We start from the raw sequence: 18,332 nt of genomic DNA, 5'->3' as shown, positions 1-18,332 counted from the left end.
CTGCCCCAGACCTAGGTGTCTTGCTCTAGCTCTAAGTCCCTCCCTCACAGGTCAATGAGGGTCTCTGACGACATCTCATCCAGAACCTGAGCCAGTGGAAGAGCCACTGTGAGCTCTGGCGGAGGCACGCGACACTAGCAGTGGCGTTTCACTCAGAAGTAAGCCATCTCCTGGGTTCACAGTTCACTGGTCGGGACCAAAAGTGCCCTGAAGGCAGAGGGCCTGAGCTAGGTGGTGAATGGCCCCAGCAGTGACCACACCTCTTCCCAGCGGTGTGGCCGGGGGCCTCCATATGTCCTCCCCCCAGAAAGTGGAGAGCATCCCCCGCCTCAGGGCGGCTGTGGGTAGGTGGGCACATAAGCACAGAGCCACTGCTCGGCTCAGCGGAAATAGGACTCTTCTAGCCCAAATCTAAACCCGCTGGGCCAGGTGGTCTCCAGATCCATACTCATGGATTCTGTCCTACTCGCCTCCTACCGCTACCAAGCAAACTCCTGAGGGCATGCAGTGGGGCAGAGCAGAGCAGAGCTCCCCTGTCTCTGTGGACCCTGACACCCACCAGCCTCCAGGGCTGCCAACACGCAGACCCAGGCTGGCCTCAGATGGTGAGGCCCTGGGCGCAGATTCAGCATAACAGCCAGGCTGTGTTTAGATGGCAAGTGCCAAGGGGATGAGAGGGCAGGGAGTGGAGACCGGCATGAGCATGAGCCCTGGTGCTGGGGAACTGGATTGCAGAACGAAGGGGAGGAAGTGGAAGCAGGCTTGTCTCAAGATGGGTATGTTCCCAAAGGAGAGGAACCTTGCTGGACAGGGAGCCAAAGGGTTTTCGGACGGGAAGGCATCCTGGGACGCATTTTGCTTGTGGGGTGGGAGCGAAGTGGTTGCTAATGGCTCACCCAACAGAAGATCAAGAATCTGGAGAGCCACATCTCTCAGTGTTGTCGTGCAAACCCCCAAATCTATATAAACAGTGTCTCCTTGGAGCCCCCCACTTTGGGGCTCATGGGAGGCAGCATTGAAGGTTTGTTTGACTTTCTCACCTCCTCTTGACTTGCTCAGCACGGAGCCCCGGCAACTCGTGGGCGTCTTGAACCAGAGCCACGGCGTTCTGGCTCAGCCGCACGGAAAGGCCTTTTCAAGCCAAACACTGAGCTGATGTCTGCACACAACAGCTTCTGTTCTCTAGATGAGTGGGCTCCAGGCCCGGCCAGCACTGCTAGCTGGGCGACCTGGACAAGTGACTTCACTTCTCTGGACCTGCAGGCAGGGGAGGGGGTGAAAGGCTGGCCGGGTTAGACTGCAAGGACCTGCTGTCCAGGCCTCGGGCAGTGCTGGGCCCAGAGGGAGGGGCGTTGCTGGGCATGAAGGCTCCCCGCTCCTTAGCTTTCTTGGGGGCTTCTCCCATGAGACACCCACCCCACTTGGAGCCGCAGGGCAGACCAGAAGTGGAAAGGAATTCCCGAGCCACCTTGGGGGGTCTGTTGCATCAAGACCCACTCTAGAGTAACATTCTCTGGCTGGGTGGGTCAGGCCTACGCGTCCCCTTCAAAGGTATCAGGAGTGCAGCTGCCATGGCCCAGGCTCTGAGCCTGTCATGTGAGCAGTAAGACCTTAAGCTAAGCACAAAGAAAAGGGGCAAGACTGGGATTTAGCACCCATACCTTGGATGTTTTTTAATGAAAATAGACTTAATTAAAATAACAGTATAAGTATTGTTTAACTTAACTGATTATTAATTATAAGCATTTTGAGTCTGGATACCATATAAAGAAATCCAGATACCTGGTTACAACTGGTCCTCTTGCTCCGCTGAAACTTCATCATTAGTAGAAACGGTAACAGACCTTAGTCTGCATTAGCCCCAGGACAATCTGTTCCCGGCAAGACTTCCTGGGCCCGGCCGAGCTTGGGACCCTCCTCCTCCTCCTCCTCCTCCTCCTCCTCCTCCAGGCTGCAGGACGGCTCCTGACTAGTCAGACCCGCGGCCAGCCCAGCTGCTCTTTCCTCCTGTCAGTAAAGGGGCCTAGCCTTCCGAGAACCCTCATCCCTGCTTCAGCTTCGGGCTGCAGGAGAACTATTGGTAAAGACTAAAGATCACCTCTTGCCTAGCTAACAGCCCCTCTGATTAAGTGGGGTTTTCCCCCTTTATTTAAAAAACTGGGCCAAGATTCATCTTTCCTCCAGTTGCTTTGTACGTCTTCAGACTTCCCAGTTCAGCTCTGTCCAGAAATGAGCTGCTGCCCTGTTGAGACTCCAGTCTGATAAAGCAATGAGTTCATCCATCCGTTGCTCTATTTCTCACTGGCTCTGTTCGTCATTCACTCCCAGTTTTTCTTGGCATATTTCTTACGTCTTTATTTAGTCTTAAGAGCATAGAAAGAGGTGTCTGTGCAACGAAGTCTGAAACCCAGGGGTGTCTCTGCCATGAGTAGGCAGTCCCGTCCCAGGGCGCTGTCTCTGGGAAGGGCCGGGTGGGCTTTGCGAATGAGTGCACCCCTCTGAAAGTCGGCTGACCCTGGGAAGCCCTCTCACTCAGCTGGCCCTGGGCTTTTGACTGCGCTGGGCCCTGAGTCCTAATAGGGATCGCTCAGCTTCCCTGTGCCTAACCATCCCAGCCTCTGAAATGGACTTTTCCAACCACCTTGGGACTTAGCAGAGACCCAGCTTATTTCCTGCGTCGAGCCTGGCGGCTGTCAGTGCCACCTCTCTCAGGCTAGAGAGTTAAGCAGGCTCTGGGATGGCCTCTAGTGTCTCTGATCAACAGTGTTTCCTTCCAGCCTGGGACAGGCTGCAACTGCCAGCATGCCCAGCACTGGTGGAGTTCCGAAGGAGAAGACAGTCACAGACAACTGTTTTAAGAAGGACAGGAAAAAGCCACATTGTGAAAGTCTTTGAGAACTGGACCCTTGAACAGAATGACCAGCCCTGGCCAGTGTGGCTCAGTTGGCTGGGCATTGTCCCATGCACCAAGAGGTCGCCAGTTCAATACCAGGTCATGCACATGCCTGGGTTTCTGGCTCCATCCCCAGTAGGGGGTGTGCAGGAGGCAGCTGATCCATGTTTCTCTTTCTCCCTTCCTCTCTCTCTAAAATCAGTAAAAATATATTTAAAAAAAGAAAAAAGAATGACCAAAGCCAAGAGTCACATTTCCAAGTGTAGCACAAACCCTGAACCCTGGTCTCTGGGCAGGCACTCAATCCTGCAGCTGGCCCAGCTGGGTCTGAACTGGCCTTGGGAAGAGCCTGAGATCGCAGAAAAGGCTAGTTTTATTCCTGGCCTGTCCAGCTACCTAAGACTTGCTTCCTGCCCCTGACCACCCAGTGTCAGGAACTGCCATGCCAGCAGAGACTTACACCTGAGACTGATCTTGACATAAGACCAGCCACCGCTGTATCTAGCTGCCCTGGCTTTGACCCCTGGTCTGAGAACACAGCTCCTGTTCCCTAGAGCCAGACCCTCTGAGGAGGCTGGGCTGGCCTGTTTCTTCCTGAGGAGAGGCTAATGGCACTTCAGCCAGCTCCCCATGCTGCAGGGAAAGGCCGCCCATGCCTCCCAGGTGCCAGCGGGATCTGTGTTGCTGAGGGGCCGACCAGGCCCATCGCGGAGACTTGTCTTCAAAACAGCTGGGTGCAGAAATTACAACTTCCTGGTGACGATCGGCTCCGCTTCGCATAGCAACACAACATGTTCCTAATGACTGAATTGTTTGTTTAATAAAGAAATCACAACCATTCGGAGATTTAAATATAGTTTCTCAGAAACCCAGTGAGCTCAGCTCCTGGTGGCTGCGTGGCGCTGGCAGTGGCCCCATCCCTGCACCGCACAAAGCCTTTAGCAATGGCTTGGAAAAAAAACTCTTGAGTTTTACTAATCCTGCTGTCTTCTCTCGTGAGTCTCCTGTTGGCTTTAATAGAGGAAACTAGATCTGTGAAAGGCAAGACACTTGCAGGTTCTGAATCAGGTGGGGATATTCCAAGGTATACTCTGCCGGGGTGCTGAATTTAGGGCAGGTGGGGAGACCTCTGCCCTCCCCTGCGGTGCCCCGGACCTGGAACTCCAAGGAGTGGCAAGGATGGATCCCAGGGATGGTTCTCGGGGACTTAAATACAGCTTGACCCATTTGAGAGACTTTTAGCTTAAAATCACACTTGGAGACTGCAAGGCCCTAGGACTTCACAAGCAAAGCTGCCCTTTTTTTTTTTTGGTAGGTGGAGTTCTGTCTCAGGCTTTGTGAAAAATCAGTGGCGCTCTGGCTTGCTGGGAGTTCTCAGACCAGAATCGATATTCCTTAAGTGGCATAAAGGCCTGCCATGCTTCTCTCTCCCTGCATGCCCACCACCCACAGCTCAGACCACCAGTAAAGACTGGAAGACAGAGAACAGTGTACAAGAGTTTATTTAATTGATATCTGAATTTAGTTCTATCATGTGGGGCCCAAGTTACAAGTTCCATCTGGGTCCATTACAACTCTAAACAAAACAAAAAACTTAAAAAAATCCACAACTTTTTCCATGTCATTAAATATATTCATATATAATAACCATAATATATTAGTATGCATTGGAAAGGAACACTGACCCAAACAATATGTCATGGTCACAACTAAACATTTACCATTCTGAATGATCAGAATTCCAGAACCCAGCAGGGAGTGGAGGGAGGGTGGGTAGTGCACTCAGGAATGGGGGTGGGAAGGATGTCCAATGACACAAGGAGTGATACCCCTAGGGTATGGCATGGCTGCGCCGTGAACCTCAGCCCAGGAACCACATCAGTGAGTATAGTTTGCCTACTCTGTCTCTCTGGTGGGATGTGATGGGGAGGGGGCTTCCTCTGAGCACTGAGACCCCAACGTTTTTCAGTTTCCTGGAGGGACTATTTCCTGATCCCTCCGAGTCTCCTTGATTTCATTCCAACCTGGAGTAAACCCAAGAAAGTCTGTACCCATTTCCTGCACGCTACTATGGAGGCAGAATTCCAGGAGGTCACTAGGGGCCTTGGGGCAGCTCACAGCCTCCTTGGTTGGACTAGAGGTGTCACTTCCTCCCATTTCCCAGGACCTGCGGAGGCTGCCTCCCACCTTGCACTCAGGACAGAAGCCACAGCCTGCAGGTGAGTCTGGGGCAACCCCATATCCTCCCCCTTCCCTACACCCCAATCTTCAGCGTTACTGCGTGTCAATAAAGAAGGTCACTCCACTGTCAGGGGCTCCAGAAAAAGGGCAACTGGGGAATCTGTTTTTTTTTAAAAAAAAAGACTAATCTGGTAGGTTTTTCTTTAAACATCTACATATCACAATTCTGGTTAATACACTCTTCAAAATCAAAATCTAGTTCCATTTTACATCCCTTCCTAACTGTACAGATGGGCACCTCAATTCCTATTCCCATCTCCTCCCTGGGACGGGCGGGGGTGGAAGAGGGTGCTTTCCCAAGGAGGGGTCCCCACTGCTGGAGTTGGGTACCTGGATTCAGGAGCAGTGGGCTGGGTTCGGGCTGGGCCAGTGAGATGCGGAAGGCCTATGATGACTGAAATCCCAACAATGTCTTCACCCCCACCTGGCCACTCTGACATATTCCCCAGGGGCCAGGCCACCAGGTAGGCTGGATGGCCTTTGCCCTCAGGGTGCTGAGCAGGAGGGTGAGCCTAGAGGCTGGTTGAATTTAAAGCAAGATGCATTATTGCTTGGCAGGCTTCTGTCTCCAGAGCTGGGGCCTCGGAGACCATCAGAGGTGGCCCTTTGATGGACCTGGGGTGACTCAGACCCAGGGTGGGAGGTGGTGGGGCTGCCACGGCCCTTCTGGGCAGGGCAGAGAAGACAGACGGGTGTAAATAGAAACAGGACAACAGCCCAAACAGTAAATGCCAATAAAGGATTATGGGCAGCAAAATGCCAAGAACTCCTAGATGCTAATGGCACTCAGCGAACGACGCTGGCGTCAGAGGGCTCACTGCTAGGAGAGAGGTCCCTACGCTCCGTCTTGGGCCTGGATTCAGAGAGACAAGTATCCCTTCCCAAGGCCATTCTGTCCTCTCCCTGCCCCCAGGGGCATCTCTGCCAGTCTCCTGGAATCCCTCCAAACACCCCCGGGCAGCCAAATGTCCTTTCTACTTCATCTTAGGTTAGCTAAGGCCTGCCGTCCAGAACCTGGGCCTTCCAGGGGTGCACTATGGTGAACTTACAACCAGCTTCACCCACCTCTCTTGCACCCCTCTGAAGATGTTATTGTGCCCATTTCCACACACACACTTCTATTCTCTAGAGCAGTCACCAGGCCTGGTGTCTCAGTGGTGGCCACCCCAGGAGCACCCTGGCAGCCTGCTACGGGAACCTGGTGGGCAGGCCACAAAGCCAGTGTGCAGTGAGCAGGGGCAGCACGGCCCCTTATTTTTCTGGTTACCTTGGGCACAGGTGCTTCAGTTTCCTTGCTGGTGAGTGTGGGGGTGAGAATCCCTGTCTCACGGGGTTGTCGTGAGGACAACAGGAGGGTGTAGGGGTAAAGTGCCAGGCACAGAGCAGGTGCTCCCTCAATGGCGGCCAGGGTATGGGCCGAGGCAGAGGAGGCGGGGGAGGGTGGGAGCCGGACCACGGCGACCACGCCTCATACTTAGTGTCACCCTCTGAGCAGGCACACTCCAGCAGGAAAATGAAACTGGTTTCCTGACTGAGAAGGGAGCCAGGCCTCTAAGTCAGTGTGCGGGGGTGGCCTCTGGGCAGTGCAGAGCTCAGGGGCAGGAGGCAGCAGGCCCCAGCACAGGAACAGGCCCTGGGCGAGACACTAGGACCTGAGGGTCTGGGCTGCCTGCTGGAAGACAGTGTCTCTAGGCAGCTCTGGAAAGGGGGTCTGGCCACACCTGGGGGCATGGGAGGCCTCCACAAAGGGGGAAGCTGGGAAGGTGTAGGCCAGGTACTGCCCAGGCTAGACCAAGACAGGTGCAGGGGCAGGCCAGGGCGGGGGCGGCTGCAATAGGCTCTCTCGGCCTAGCAGCCTCTGTCCCTTCCCTTGGGGAGCCAGGAGTGAGGGCAGCAACAAGAAGTGGTCGTGGTCTCCTTGGTAGCCAGGAACCTGGTCATTCCTGGCCCTGCCTGCCCATGGCTCAGGCAGGCTGGCACCTTGCTGAGCCAGCAGACCCAGTCCCAGCTCCCGCCAGCCCCTTCCCCCAGCCGGGCCTAACCTCCTTTGCAGCCTGCATTCCATGCCCATCCAGGCCCTTCCCAGCTGTAGACACTGCTGAGGGGCCTTGTGGGAGCTGATGTCATTACACAAATAGTGTCACTGCCATAAACCCAGCCAGTGCCCCTCCCCCCTCCCCTGGAAAATGTCATAAAGGGGCTGGTTCCAAGTTTCCAGAAAGGAAACTCTCTGGGAGGTAGTGCCTTCCCAGTGCCTCCTCCAACAGGCAGCTCCAGTGTGAGGCAGTGACCACCCGGCTTGAGCTCCTCAGGGGTGTCTTTAGGTCCACGGCCCTCTGCATGGGCCAGAATCCTGGGCCTGCACCCAAACCCCAGCTGGGCAGGGGCGGCGCCAGCAGGGGCTTCTGCCTCACCCCACCCAGGAGGACCACCTCAGCAGGTGGCAAAGGAGGCCACAGCCCGCATGGGGAATCCTGGTGGCACAGGCTGCTTCAGCCGCCCCCAAATGCCTGCGTAGCCCCTTTTAGCTGGGGCCCAAATGATCCCAACCAGGGGGTCCTGTGACAAGGAAGGGTCGGGGGAAAGGGGGGGATTTTCGGTCTTTTGTGTTTGGGGGGTGGTTTGGCCGGGCTCGCTCGGGACCCCGGCCCACCTGGGGGCCTGAGAATTCACAGTTCTCCTCACGTCCCCTTCTCCCGAACCACGCCCGGCGCTGCGCCCGTGCCCCCGCCACGCGACCCGCCCGGCCCTAGGCGCGTCCCTGCTCTGGAAGGGCCGTGAGGTAGCTAAGTCTCGCCGCGGGTCCCAGGCCGCCCGCTGCGCCCCCTCCCCGCTGCGGCTCCGCCCGGCGCTCGGGGCGAGGGGCGGGGCCGCCGGGAGAGGCCGCGAGCCCGCCGCCCCGCCCGGGAAGCCCTGCGGGAGGCCCGCGCCGCCCGCTCCGCTAGGCCTTCTTGCACTTGCCCTTCTTCTCGCGCTGCTGGAACTTGCGCAGCCGCCGCGCCCACGTGTCCCGCCACTGGATCACCAGGCTGCTCTTGTCCGCCACGATGCCGCTCTGGTCCGGCGAGTCCTCCGCGTTGCCCAGCAGCAGGTACTTCTTGAGGGGCTTGATTTTCGGGCACTTGCAAGCGATGTCCCGCGAGCGGATCCACAGGCTCTGGTCACCGCGCCGAATGCGGCTGGTGCCCTGCTTGTACACGGAGATGATGTTCACCGTGAACTTCCACCAGTCCCCCGCCTTGTCTGCCTTCAGGATGTGGATCTGGACGGCTGCAAGGAAGCACAGGCAGGCGGTGGGCCACAGGACCCGGGTGCCGCCCGTGTCCCCAGCTCCTTGGCCAGGTCGGCCCTGTCTGCCTGTTCCCTCTCCGAGGCTGACAGTGGGGCAGCCTAGCTGACGGAGCTGGGAAGTGACTGCACAGGGTGTCCCACGGGATGGGTGAATGGTGGCCAGGAGGAGGAACCCCACCTCCTGACACCTGGGCCGGGGCCACCGCTTCAGAAGCCTTACCTCATGCCTATTTTGAAGTGCACCCAGCACTGCCTTTGGGGACAAGCCCCCTCTTAGGTTCTTAGGGTCCAGGAAGGCAAGAAGAAACCTACGGGAACTGACCCGGAGCCCAGCACTCTGGGTAGAGTCCATCTGCCCAGGGCAGGTGCCTTCAGAGCAGTGCTGGATGGACAGGACACAGGACTTCCTCAGGTGGGCGCCCCTAGGCATTTTCAAAGGCCCCAACCACTTAACACCAAGCCTCCTGACACCTCCAGACACACAACTTTGCCCTTGACCCTGAGAAAATCATAATGGGATCTCAGTGCCCAGGTGCAGTGCACCCCGAACCTGCCCTTCAAGGTGCCCACAGCACCTCTTCCAGAGTCCACGGTTCCTGTAGTGCCCACTTCACATCCCTGCCAGGCTGCCCTCCCTACCACCCTCACCTCTCAAATTCGCCAGGTCACTCCTCTTCCTCCCAATTCTCTGCTCTTTCCCCTACTGTAGGAGTCCTCGAATCAAAGGACTTGTCAAAACATGAGTATCTAATTCAGCAGATCTGGGGTAGGGGGGAGAAGCAGCATTTCTCACAAATTCCCAAGTGCTGCTGAAGCTGCTGATCCAGAGAACACACTGAAAATCAGTGCCCTAGCCAAGGTCACCAAATGTTATTTTTGCAGAATATTAAGAGGTTTTTTAAAAATAGGAGAAAATACTTTAAAACAAAAAGAGGGAAAATGTTGCTCAAATATATTTTTCAAGTACTAGCTTAAAGTCAAGAGATTTCCTTACTGCAGGACTTTTCAGAGCCTTTAATCTAAAAATTGTGTGTGTTTACACGTGCACATGCGCACATGCATGTGTTGATTTCCCAAACAACCCTGACTGCAGAGCCTCTTGCTTGGTGCATTTCAGCCACCAGAGCCCCATAGGGCCTACTTGGAGAACTGCTGATGGAGGGATACATATTCACTCCCCCCAGTCCAAGGGATAAATGGAGAGGCCTCTGCCACAATGACCTCCATTCATGGACTCAGATCCCAGTCTAGAGGATCCAGGGAGACTAGAGGAAGTCTATAGGAACTGACCACACCCCAGCTCTCTGGGCCAGGTCCAACTGCCCAGGGCCATATTCCCCATCCCCTTGGTCAGAAAGGGGCACCTTCCCCTTGCTGAGCCCACCCAGAATGCCCTGTACCCTTCACCCCTGGACCAGGTTGAAGACTACCCTGGCAGCTGAGTGGACTTGAGCCCTCCTGAGAAAGGAGCAGCAGTTTGTCCCTCCATATTACAGGTAAAGAAACTGAGTCACAGCAGGCTCAGGGGCTTCAGCAACCAGGAGGATGTGTCCCTGGGGAATGCCTAGGGGTCACCACCTGCCCACTTACAGCTCCAGGCACTGGGCCCACCCACAGTTCAGCCTGGCCTCCCTTGCTGGCTGACTTCTCTCAAGGATTCTGTGGGCCACTCTGCCACCTTCACTCCCAGGGCCCTTCCTGTGCCCGGGGTGGTAGGGAGGGGCAGGGATGGCTGGGCCCAGGAAAGCATCAAACACCATCCAACTCATCCTTCTGGATGAGGGAAGTTGCAGATTTTCCCATATTTTCAGTTCAGCTGTTCCTGGGCATCCTGAACTTTGCACTCCAGTCTGAGGGCTCCAAAGAATGGCTGCCATGGCAACCGTTTCCATGTTTTTGTCACCAAGGGACTCAACACTCAGTGTGAACTCTAATGGGGGGCAGGGAACCCTCCAGCCCAAGAGAAGTGGCTGGGTTGTGTGTGTTTGACTGTGCAGAGAGAGGTCACCGTGGCAACTGAGTGCCCCTTAGCTAAGCAACGGGGAGCGCCCCCCCTCCTTCCCTGAGAGCCCTGGTTTCCTCTCCTCGGGACTGAGCTGAATACTGAATGAGCCTCCCTCAGGACGTGGCGGTTCCCCTGGATGGGACCACAGATGCCCAGCCAGCCAGTCTCCCCAGCCAGGGAGGGCCGGGGGGTCTGATAAGGATGCTACAGAAGGCAGCTCTGGCTGGGGCCGCTGGAGAATTTCACATCGATCCTAGGCCCGGAGCATCTATTGGTGTTACACGCTGAACTGATGCCCAAATTCATATGTTGAATTCCTAACTCCCAGGACCTCAGAAGGTGGCCATATTTGGAAATGGGGTCTTTAAAGGGGTGATTAAGTTACAATGAAGTTATTGGAGTGGGCCCCAATCCAATATGACTGCTGCCCTCATAAGAGGAAACTGGGGCACAGACACACACAGAGCCACCTGCAAGCTCAGGAGAGAGGCCTCAGAAGAAACCAACCCTGCTGACACCTTGATCTAGTGCTTCCAACCTCTGGAACTGTGAGAAAATAAATGTCTGTTGTTTAAGCCCCCGCCTGTGGTGCCTCGTCCTGGCAGCCCCAGCAACTAGAATCAGTGACTCTCCAAGATGCTGGGCCTCAGCTGCGGGCCAGGTGGGAGGCAGGCCTGAGGGTCCCCATCCGTTCTGAGGACTGGCTGGACAGGGCCAGGTCTTCCTATTCCCTGGACTCCAAAGAACATGGCCCTTCACAGGAGGGCCTGAAGCTGGCCCCACCTTCCCTGATCTGAATCCCCCACCCTGGGAAAGCCCTGATCACCAGGCAGGGCTTCCAGAGCATCCCCACACACACTGCCCCAGGAGCCACCAGCATGGGCCTGAAGGGCCTCCACTTAACGCTGAGGACACAGCCTGAGGGGTACCCTTCCCTGGAAACCTCGCTATTCTAGAGAATCCAGGCGTCAAAGCAGGGGACACCGGTCAACTGGGACAAAGCGCTGGCCCTTGTGCCCCTCCCACCCTAGCAGCTCCTGGCAGCTCCCTCACCATGGGGTGAGACAGCACAGACCCAGGGCAGGGGCTGGGGAGGGTGGTGGTAGGATTCGTGTGATTATACTGGAAAAAATCCACATTTCCGCTGCCCTTGGCAACGCCTCCGCACATTACACAGCCCACCAAGTATGAGCTGCACACGCAGTGCACGGGCCAAGTCCCCGCAGTGCACATACAGCTGAAAATATTCAAAATACACACTGAAGCGGTGACCTCAGGCAGAGCTGCTCAGCACGCTCCCGGCGCACTCAGCCCGGCACAGCATGGCACTGCCCGGCACAGCACCAAGGCTGCTGCCACCTCCGACAGCCCTGCTGCTGGGAGCTGGGAATGACCATGGTCTCCTGGGGGCTGTGCATCACCCGACCGGGGCTGGGCACAGTGACCTCGGCAGCTCTGCCCATCCCAGGACCATGGCTCCGAGGGCGGGCCCCTTACACCCACACAACAGTCACTCCAGGCCAATTAGTCTCAGACCTTAGGACGCCTCAGCCCCCTTGAACTGAGGTCTTAAATTGACCCCAGTGAGACCAGAGCATGGGACATGGAGAGAACCCCCCCACCCTGTATTCAGAATTGAGGGAGGTGAGATGACCCTCACGAAGGCCGGCGGTGAGACTAGAAGAGGATAGTAAGAGGTGCACTGAGACCCCTTAAACCAGAGACTGGTCTGCAGGAAAAAGGACGCAGCTGGAAGGCAGAGGAGCCCTTCCCTGAAGCAGGGACAAGGGAGTGGCTGAGGCAGACGCTGGCCAGAAAGGTAGCCTGGACCCAGCCTCAGAGATAAGTGGTCCCATCTCAGGGTCCACACCTCGAATGCCCGCACAGAAAACGAGGGCTCAGGCTGGGCGACTGCTGCAAACGCCCCATGGAGCTCTGCTCTCAGCGCAGACAAAAGCGGACACTGGGGTGCGAACCGGAGCCCACAAAGTGGGATGGATGAGGCTGGCTCCAGAAAACCCCACGCAGCCGTGGCACCTAGGGGTGCCCCCAACAAGCTGTGGAGGAAGCGGGTCTGCAGGAGGGAACAGACATCCATGGAAAAGTGAGGTGGAAGGGAGCAGGCCCCAGGGAGCAAGGCCTGCAGGTCCCAGGGGCCAGGCTGCACTTGTCTCTTGGCCTCGGAGTCCCTGAGCTGCCTGTACCTGTGGAGTCAACACCCCTTTCCTGCAGCTGGCCAGCGCGGAGCTGTTAGCAAGACTGCAGGCAGCCAGAGCAGCAGCCACCCCCCAGTAATTCCGGGGCTCACAGGAAGGCCTTTCATGCAAGTGACCCTTCTTGGCCACTGGGCAAGGCTGTGAGGACTGACTCAAGCCTGCCACTTGGACTGGCAGAGGCACATGCCTCTGTCCCTCAGCAGAAGCCTGTGCTTGGCTCTGGAGGGACGCTGTGACCCCAAGGGAACAAGGAGGGGACTGAGGGCCAGGCCCATGGAGGCCAATCAGTAAGAAGAGCTTGTGCCGGAGCTGGGTTGGTTCTGGCCGAGGGGCAGGGGACTAGGAGGCGGGCACCGGGCAGACCGGGGGCCTGGCCCAGCCCTGGGGAGTCCTCTCAGCTGCTGTCCCCGGCCCAGTGCCAGGCACCTGTGTGTCCTTCCAGAGGAGCAGACCTCTGGCTATCTTGCCCAGGGTGCCTCAACCTCTACAGACTCCCACGCTGGGAAATTTTCAGGCCATCAAAGGCAATCTGAGAAGTGGGAAGCTCCAGGTTGGTTCCCTTCCTGTGCTCGGATTCCTCCGGAGTGGGGCGCGCTCCCCGTCCTCCACCCGTTCATTCAAAGCCTGCCGCTCTCCCTCCCCAGCGCCAGCCCTGGCCCAGGAGACCTGGAGCCATCAGCACTGGGCCCTCTGAGGACCTGGCATTGCCACCACCTTGGACAGTCAGTGGCAGGAGGCAGCTTCCAGCTGACTGATGCTCCCACCCCACAGATTTTGGAGACAATACCGCGCCACCCCCAGGGCTGGGATCAAAGCTCCAGGCCCTGGCCAGGCTCTAGGAAAGCTGCTAGGTCAGGGAGTATACAGTTGTTACTCATCCCTCTGCGGGCCCAGCCCACCTGAGACAGACAACCTGCTGGGGCGGCCCGGGGGAGTGGCCCTGGCCCAGGCCCCTGGGGCTGCCGGCTGCGTTCCTCTCCCCACAAGCCCTGAGCGCTGGACACCTCTGTAGGGAGGCTTCCTGCCTCCTGGAGGTCTCCTAGATTTACGGGCTGCTTGCAGCAGGCCCCCAGGGGCTTCCCAGCAGCTGCCCCTCCCAAGGAGACTTGGGTGGTCAGCCCCTGGCCTCCCCCCAGCCCAGCCATACCTTCCTGTTAGGCCAGTACAGCTAGGGAAGGCTTGTCACCCATCTGCCTCTGAGACAGCAGCCAGGATGAATGGGGGGAGGACACTAACCCCACAGAAACCATTAAAACCATGCAGCCCCATAAATCTCCCAGCATAGAAAGCATGTCATGAGTTGCAGCTGCTTTCATAAAATGCAGCTCTGACCACATGTTTCCCAGTCCCCTGTGAAGGTAAGGAACCGCTGAGCAGGGCCAACTCTTGCTCTCGGGGCAGCTAACCTGCCGTGGGCTGGGGAGCACATGGAGCACATGGGGCTTGCAGGGCGGCCGGCAGGGCCCACACACCCGAGACGGGAGTTACAGCAGCCTCTGCCCAGTTTTCATTAAATGAGGTGGGGCTGGAGGCTCACTGTGGCCAGATCCAGCCACCAGCTCCACATACCCACCTCCAGGAATCCTCAGGAATCCAGGGGCTGCCCCACCCCCAGCCCCCCAAAGGCCCTGCCTCAGAGCTTGAGTGAAGTAGGATCACCCAACTGAGAGCTGGCTAAAGGTTCCCCTTTCCTCCCCTCAGCCAAAGGAGGAATGTTACGCCCATGAGAACCAACAGCAATGTGGAGGCTGCCTCAGTTTCCCCTGCCAGGTCGCAGTGCTCAGGCTGTGTTCTTGGGAGGGGACAGGGGTTAGGTGCCTGAGACCATCTGACTGCATAGGGATCCCCAGAGGAAGGGACCTCAGGACATCTGGGAACGGGAGGGCCAAACTCTTTAAAAAGACATCAGGTAGGAGAGTGGAGCTGGGTGGGCCATATCCTGCCCCAGGCTAGGTGCTCTCATCACTGCGGCTGGTCTCTCTAGACAAGGAGCCCAAGAGAGATAGAGCCCGCCACCAGGGAGGACACCCCAGGATGTCCCCCTCTCCCAGTCAGGAGGAACTGAGAGAGCCTGAGGGGCTCCTAATGCAGTGCTTGCCCCCGTGCCCCCCCCCCCCCCCCGTGCATGGCCAGGGCTGCCAGAGTGTCACCCTGGAGGAGGGGTGAGACTCCCCTCTCTGAGGGCCTCACAAAGCCTCATGAGATGCTCCACTACCCACACCTGCTCCCAGGCTGGCTGGAGCACCTAGCCTGCTCCCCCCACCAGCCCACAGACGGAGGGCAAGGCCTGCTGGCTGTGCCGCTGGGGACCACCTGACTGGAGAGGTCAGGCAATGAGGGTTCCCCACCCCCTCAGCATCAGTGGGGTCCCAGCCTCTGGAAAAGAAGGCGAGAGGGTTGGCTTTCCCCCACATGGCATCAGCCCAGGCCCTCATCACTGCCAAGTCCCTCGGGGCTCCTCAGCCTCCAGAGTTCGTAGAACGCCTGGTGCAGAGGGGGCTCTGGCTGCAAATTAATCCTACTCCACGGGGAAGCATGGCCCATCTAAGAGCCCCCCAGCAACAGTCCTGACCACAACCACTTCCCCAGTAAGCCCCCAGCCTCCAGGGAGCCCCTTTGCAGGAAAGCAGCCCCTCCTCCCCAGGACACATGTGTACAGCCCTGTCCTAGGGGAGTGGGCACCCAACAGCTACTTTTGTCCCCTCCTGTCCCCTCTGAATACCACAGTTGCTCCAGCTCCTAAAAGTCAAACCACCCCCCAAGGATGAAACTTGCTTCTCCAGGGAGACCCAAAAAAGGGGCTCAGACCTGGAACAAAGCAAGACCCAGACTGGACACCAGAGCCCTGCTAGGGAGGCCACAGCCCCAGGATGGGTGTGACCCTTAGCCTGGCACATTCACCTGGGGGATCAATTTGGTTGTCAAGGGCACTTGAAAAGGTGTTCCTGATCTGTGACAGCTCCTGGCTGCAGGGGAGGGTGTGGTGACCTCAGGTGTGGTGATGAGCCTGCCCCAATCTCCCATCTCAGGTCCTGCACAGGCCGGCGGAGCTGGTAGGTATGTGAAGACTGCCTCCCAGATCCAGGCAGGTCTCAGGGAGGAAGCCCCAGGAACAGTGACTGAGGTGCTTGGTGCCAAAGGCACTAACCTCAGGGGAAGGGGAGCATCTAGACCCACCAGATTGACCCCACTAGGGAAAATGCCCATCTGAGTCCAGCATGGGTGGGAGAAGTGCTCTGTGACTCCAGAGACAGGTCCCTGCTGAGAGGGGAGAGGACAAGTGTTGTTTGGCTGTCCAAGAAGCACGACCTGTGTCCCCAGCCCCGACTGCACCAGCTTTCAAGGCACCTTACACAGATCCCTGTCTCCCCCAGCCCCACTCTGAGCCTCAGTGTCCACATCTGGAAAATGGGAGGAGGTATATCTTTCATTATATGGTTTTTGTGGCTTCCTAAAGCCTTCCCTACCCACCCCTCCTTCCCAAAAAACAGGATGTCCAGAGGAGGGAAAATAATGTGAGGAGCAAAGACAGAAGGAAGCTCCAGAGAGGGGACAGATGAGGGCTGGGAGCTGCCAGACCCCAGGGCAGGCCTCACTGGAGCCACCGCCCTGGAGCTCGCTGGGAGGGATAGAGGTGCAGGGCCTGACTCAGCTCCCGTCTGAGGGGATGGAAGTCACGGTGTTAGGAAGGACTGCAGTGCCCCCCACCCACCAACCCGTGGCAAGAGATCCCCATCAATGCAGCACCCTGTGGGCTTTTATGTTGAGCTGTCACACAGGCCCACCAGCCCTCCCTGCCCAACCTGGTGGTCACCCGCATTCCAGGACCCCAGGCTGACTCATGCGGACCCAGCTCCACATCTGGCCTCCATATGGGGCCGGTACTCCCTGGGGGCGGGGGGAAGGTCACATCTGGTGGGGAAATCGGAGGACCCCAGGGGGCCGGTGACCCCCAGGGAAGGGTCAGTGAGCCTCTGAAACACCACGCCACGTGCTGCTGGCTGGGCTGCTCCTGCTCCCCGGAGCTCTGGGCAATGCTTGCCGGTAGGGGGCTGGCCTCACTATTGCCAGCTGCCTCTGGCCTCAGCAAGGGTTCTGCCAATTGCCCGGCTCCCCAGGCAGCCTTCCGTGTTGGGGGACAGCGCCCAGAGTGCTCCTCTAACATCTGCACCCACGCCCAAGCCCGGAGTCACAGCAGCCTGCAGACGCAGCAACTTCGTCTTCAGGACACGGCTGGTAACCGCCTGGTTCTCCGCACTTGAAGGGATTGGTCTTGGTCAGAATAGCTACTGACCCCGAGGTCAAGAAGAGGAAGGGGAAGGGGTAGAGAGAGGGGGAAAGGCCACCATGTGTTGGGAGGCCCCATATGCCCGGGGCGAGTTGGAGAAAGAAAGGCCCAAGTGTGTGACTTTCCTGCCCACCCTGCGCATCTGATTCCCAGCGTGAGCAGCTGAACAAGGGCCGGGCATCATCTCCCGTCTCCACCGGCGTCACACCGCTAACCCCCGCAGCGCCACAGCCCCTGCAGGCATTCCCACCGCCCACGCCCTCGCACCCCCCCGCGGCTGGTGTCCCTGTCCTCCATCGTGGTTCTGCCCATGATCCTCCTCTACAAGGCCAGGCCCCTCACCAGAATGGCTGTGCCACCATCACTGACATCCCCACTATGATACCCGTCACCTCGGCTCCATCACCTCCCACAGCCCCACCGCTGTGACAATCACAACAGCACGGTGACTCCAATGAAGAGATCTCTGTGGCCTCCCCTGACGCTTATCAGGAGCTCAGAGTCAAGGGCCCTGTGAGGGAACCAGCTCTTGAGCGCCCTCAGGGATTGTGTGCCCACAGGCCCTGGCACGGGGGAGTAGAGAGACCTCAGCCTTGGGGCTCCTGATCTTGGGCATGTTATTTCATCATCTTGAGCCTTGAGATCCCATCGACCGAAACTAATTCCTGTGTCGCAGGAGCCTTGGAGAGCTCACTAGGAGTGAGAACGAGGCTGTGGGCTGCCCGGGCCAGGGCCTGCCGGGGACCAACAGTCACTGGCCTGCCGAGGCTCTTCCCTGGGTGTCCACTGCCCTGGGAGGTACCAGGGCACACCCGGGTGTGTTGCTACAAATTGGGGTTCCGCTTAGGTCCCCAGGCCCACCTCTGCCATGGGGCCCCAAGAAAGCACATGTGAACTTACATAGCCCCACAAACCCAGCTTCTCCCCACAGGTGCCAACAGAATCCCCCTTGAGCTGTCTCCTCAGCAGTGGCCCTGTGGGATCTCAGGAGGAATACTCGAGACAAATCATCCTGTGAAAGGCGTTTGATTTTTCCATCTGGTGGTGCCAAAACATCTTTCAACAAAGGGGTGACTAATAAACATTTCTGGGAATGGATAATTTTTCCAAGAACTGGCAAAAGTGAGATTACCTCACCTTCCAGAGTGTGACTGTCTGTCTCCCCTCTGTCTGAATCTCAGGGGGAAGGAAGAGGCCTGCAGCGACACACGGGCCACCCGAGGCAGTGGCTCGGGGAGTGGGCAGGAGCCCCTGGGGCCAGCAGGAGCTGAACTGGCTCCCAGTGGGGTCAGAGTGTTTCTGGACATGATCGTGGATATGGTTGCTGAGGCCCACACTAGCCTCTCCCTGGCCCCCACCTGCACCCAGCACCCCACACTCTTCTTCCATTTCCCCAGC

The 18,332-nt window shown here is 57.8% G+C and overlaps 2 protein-coding genes across 6 annotated transcripts in view; one reads left to right on the top strand and one right to left on the bottom strand.

Annotated features, from left to right (window-relative positions):
* Nucleotides 1-18,332, top strand: part of STX8 (syntaxin 8) — a 266,927-nt gene that overhangs the window by 222,407 nt on the left and 26,188 nt on the right. Inside the window, exons 8-9 of one of the 4 annotated variants that reach the window (XM_081162898.1) lie at nt 5,058-5,112; nt 17,866-18,030. In XM_081162898.1, the coding sequence (XP_081019024.1) occupies nt 5,058-5,112; nt 17,866-17,887 (77 nt within the window). In that variant the 3' untranslated portion in view covers nt 17,888-18,030. Of the gene's footprint in view, nt 1-5,057; nt 5,113-9,843; nt 9,893-10,241; nt 10,294-17,865; nt 18,031-18,332 lie in introns of those variants that run through there. The other 3 variants (XM_081162899.1, XM_081162897.1, XM_081162901.1) reach the window with 3 other exon arrangements.
* NTN1 (netrin 1) overlaps nt 8,074-18,332 on the bottom strand; it is a 187,110-nt gene continuing 176,851 nt past the window's right edge. For both annotated transcript variants that reach the window (XM_081162896.1, XM_081162895.1), the window contains exon 7: nt 8,074-8,404. In XM_081162896.1, the coding sequence (XP_081019022.1) occupies nt 8,076-8,404 (329 nt within the window). In that variant the 3' untranslated portion in view covers nt 8,074-8,075. The remainder of the gene's footprint in view (nt 8,405-18,332) is intronic.

The sequence above is a fragment of the Miniopterus schreibersii genome, assembly GCF_964146895.1.
Source record: "Miniopterus schreibersii genome assembly, chromosome: 16".
In the NCBI taxonomy this organism is placed as follows: domain Eukaryota; kingdom Metazoa; phylum Chordata; class Mammalia; order Chiroptera; family Miniopteridae; genus Miniopterus; species Miniopterus schreibersii.
Note: the sequence above shows the minus strand (reverse complement) of the source record. Positions and strands in the feature narration are given on the sequence as shown.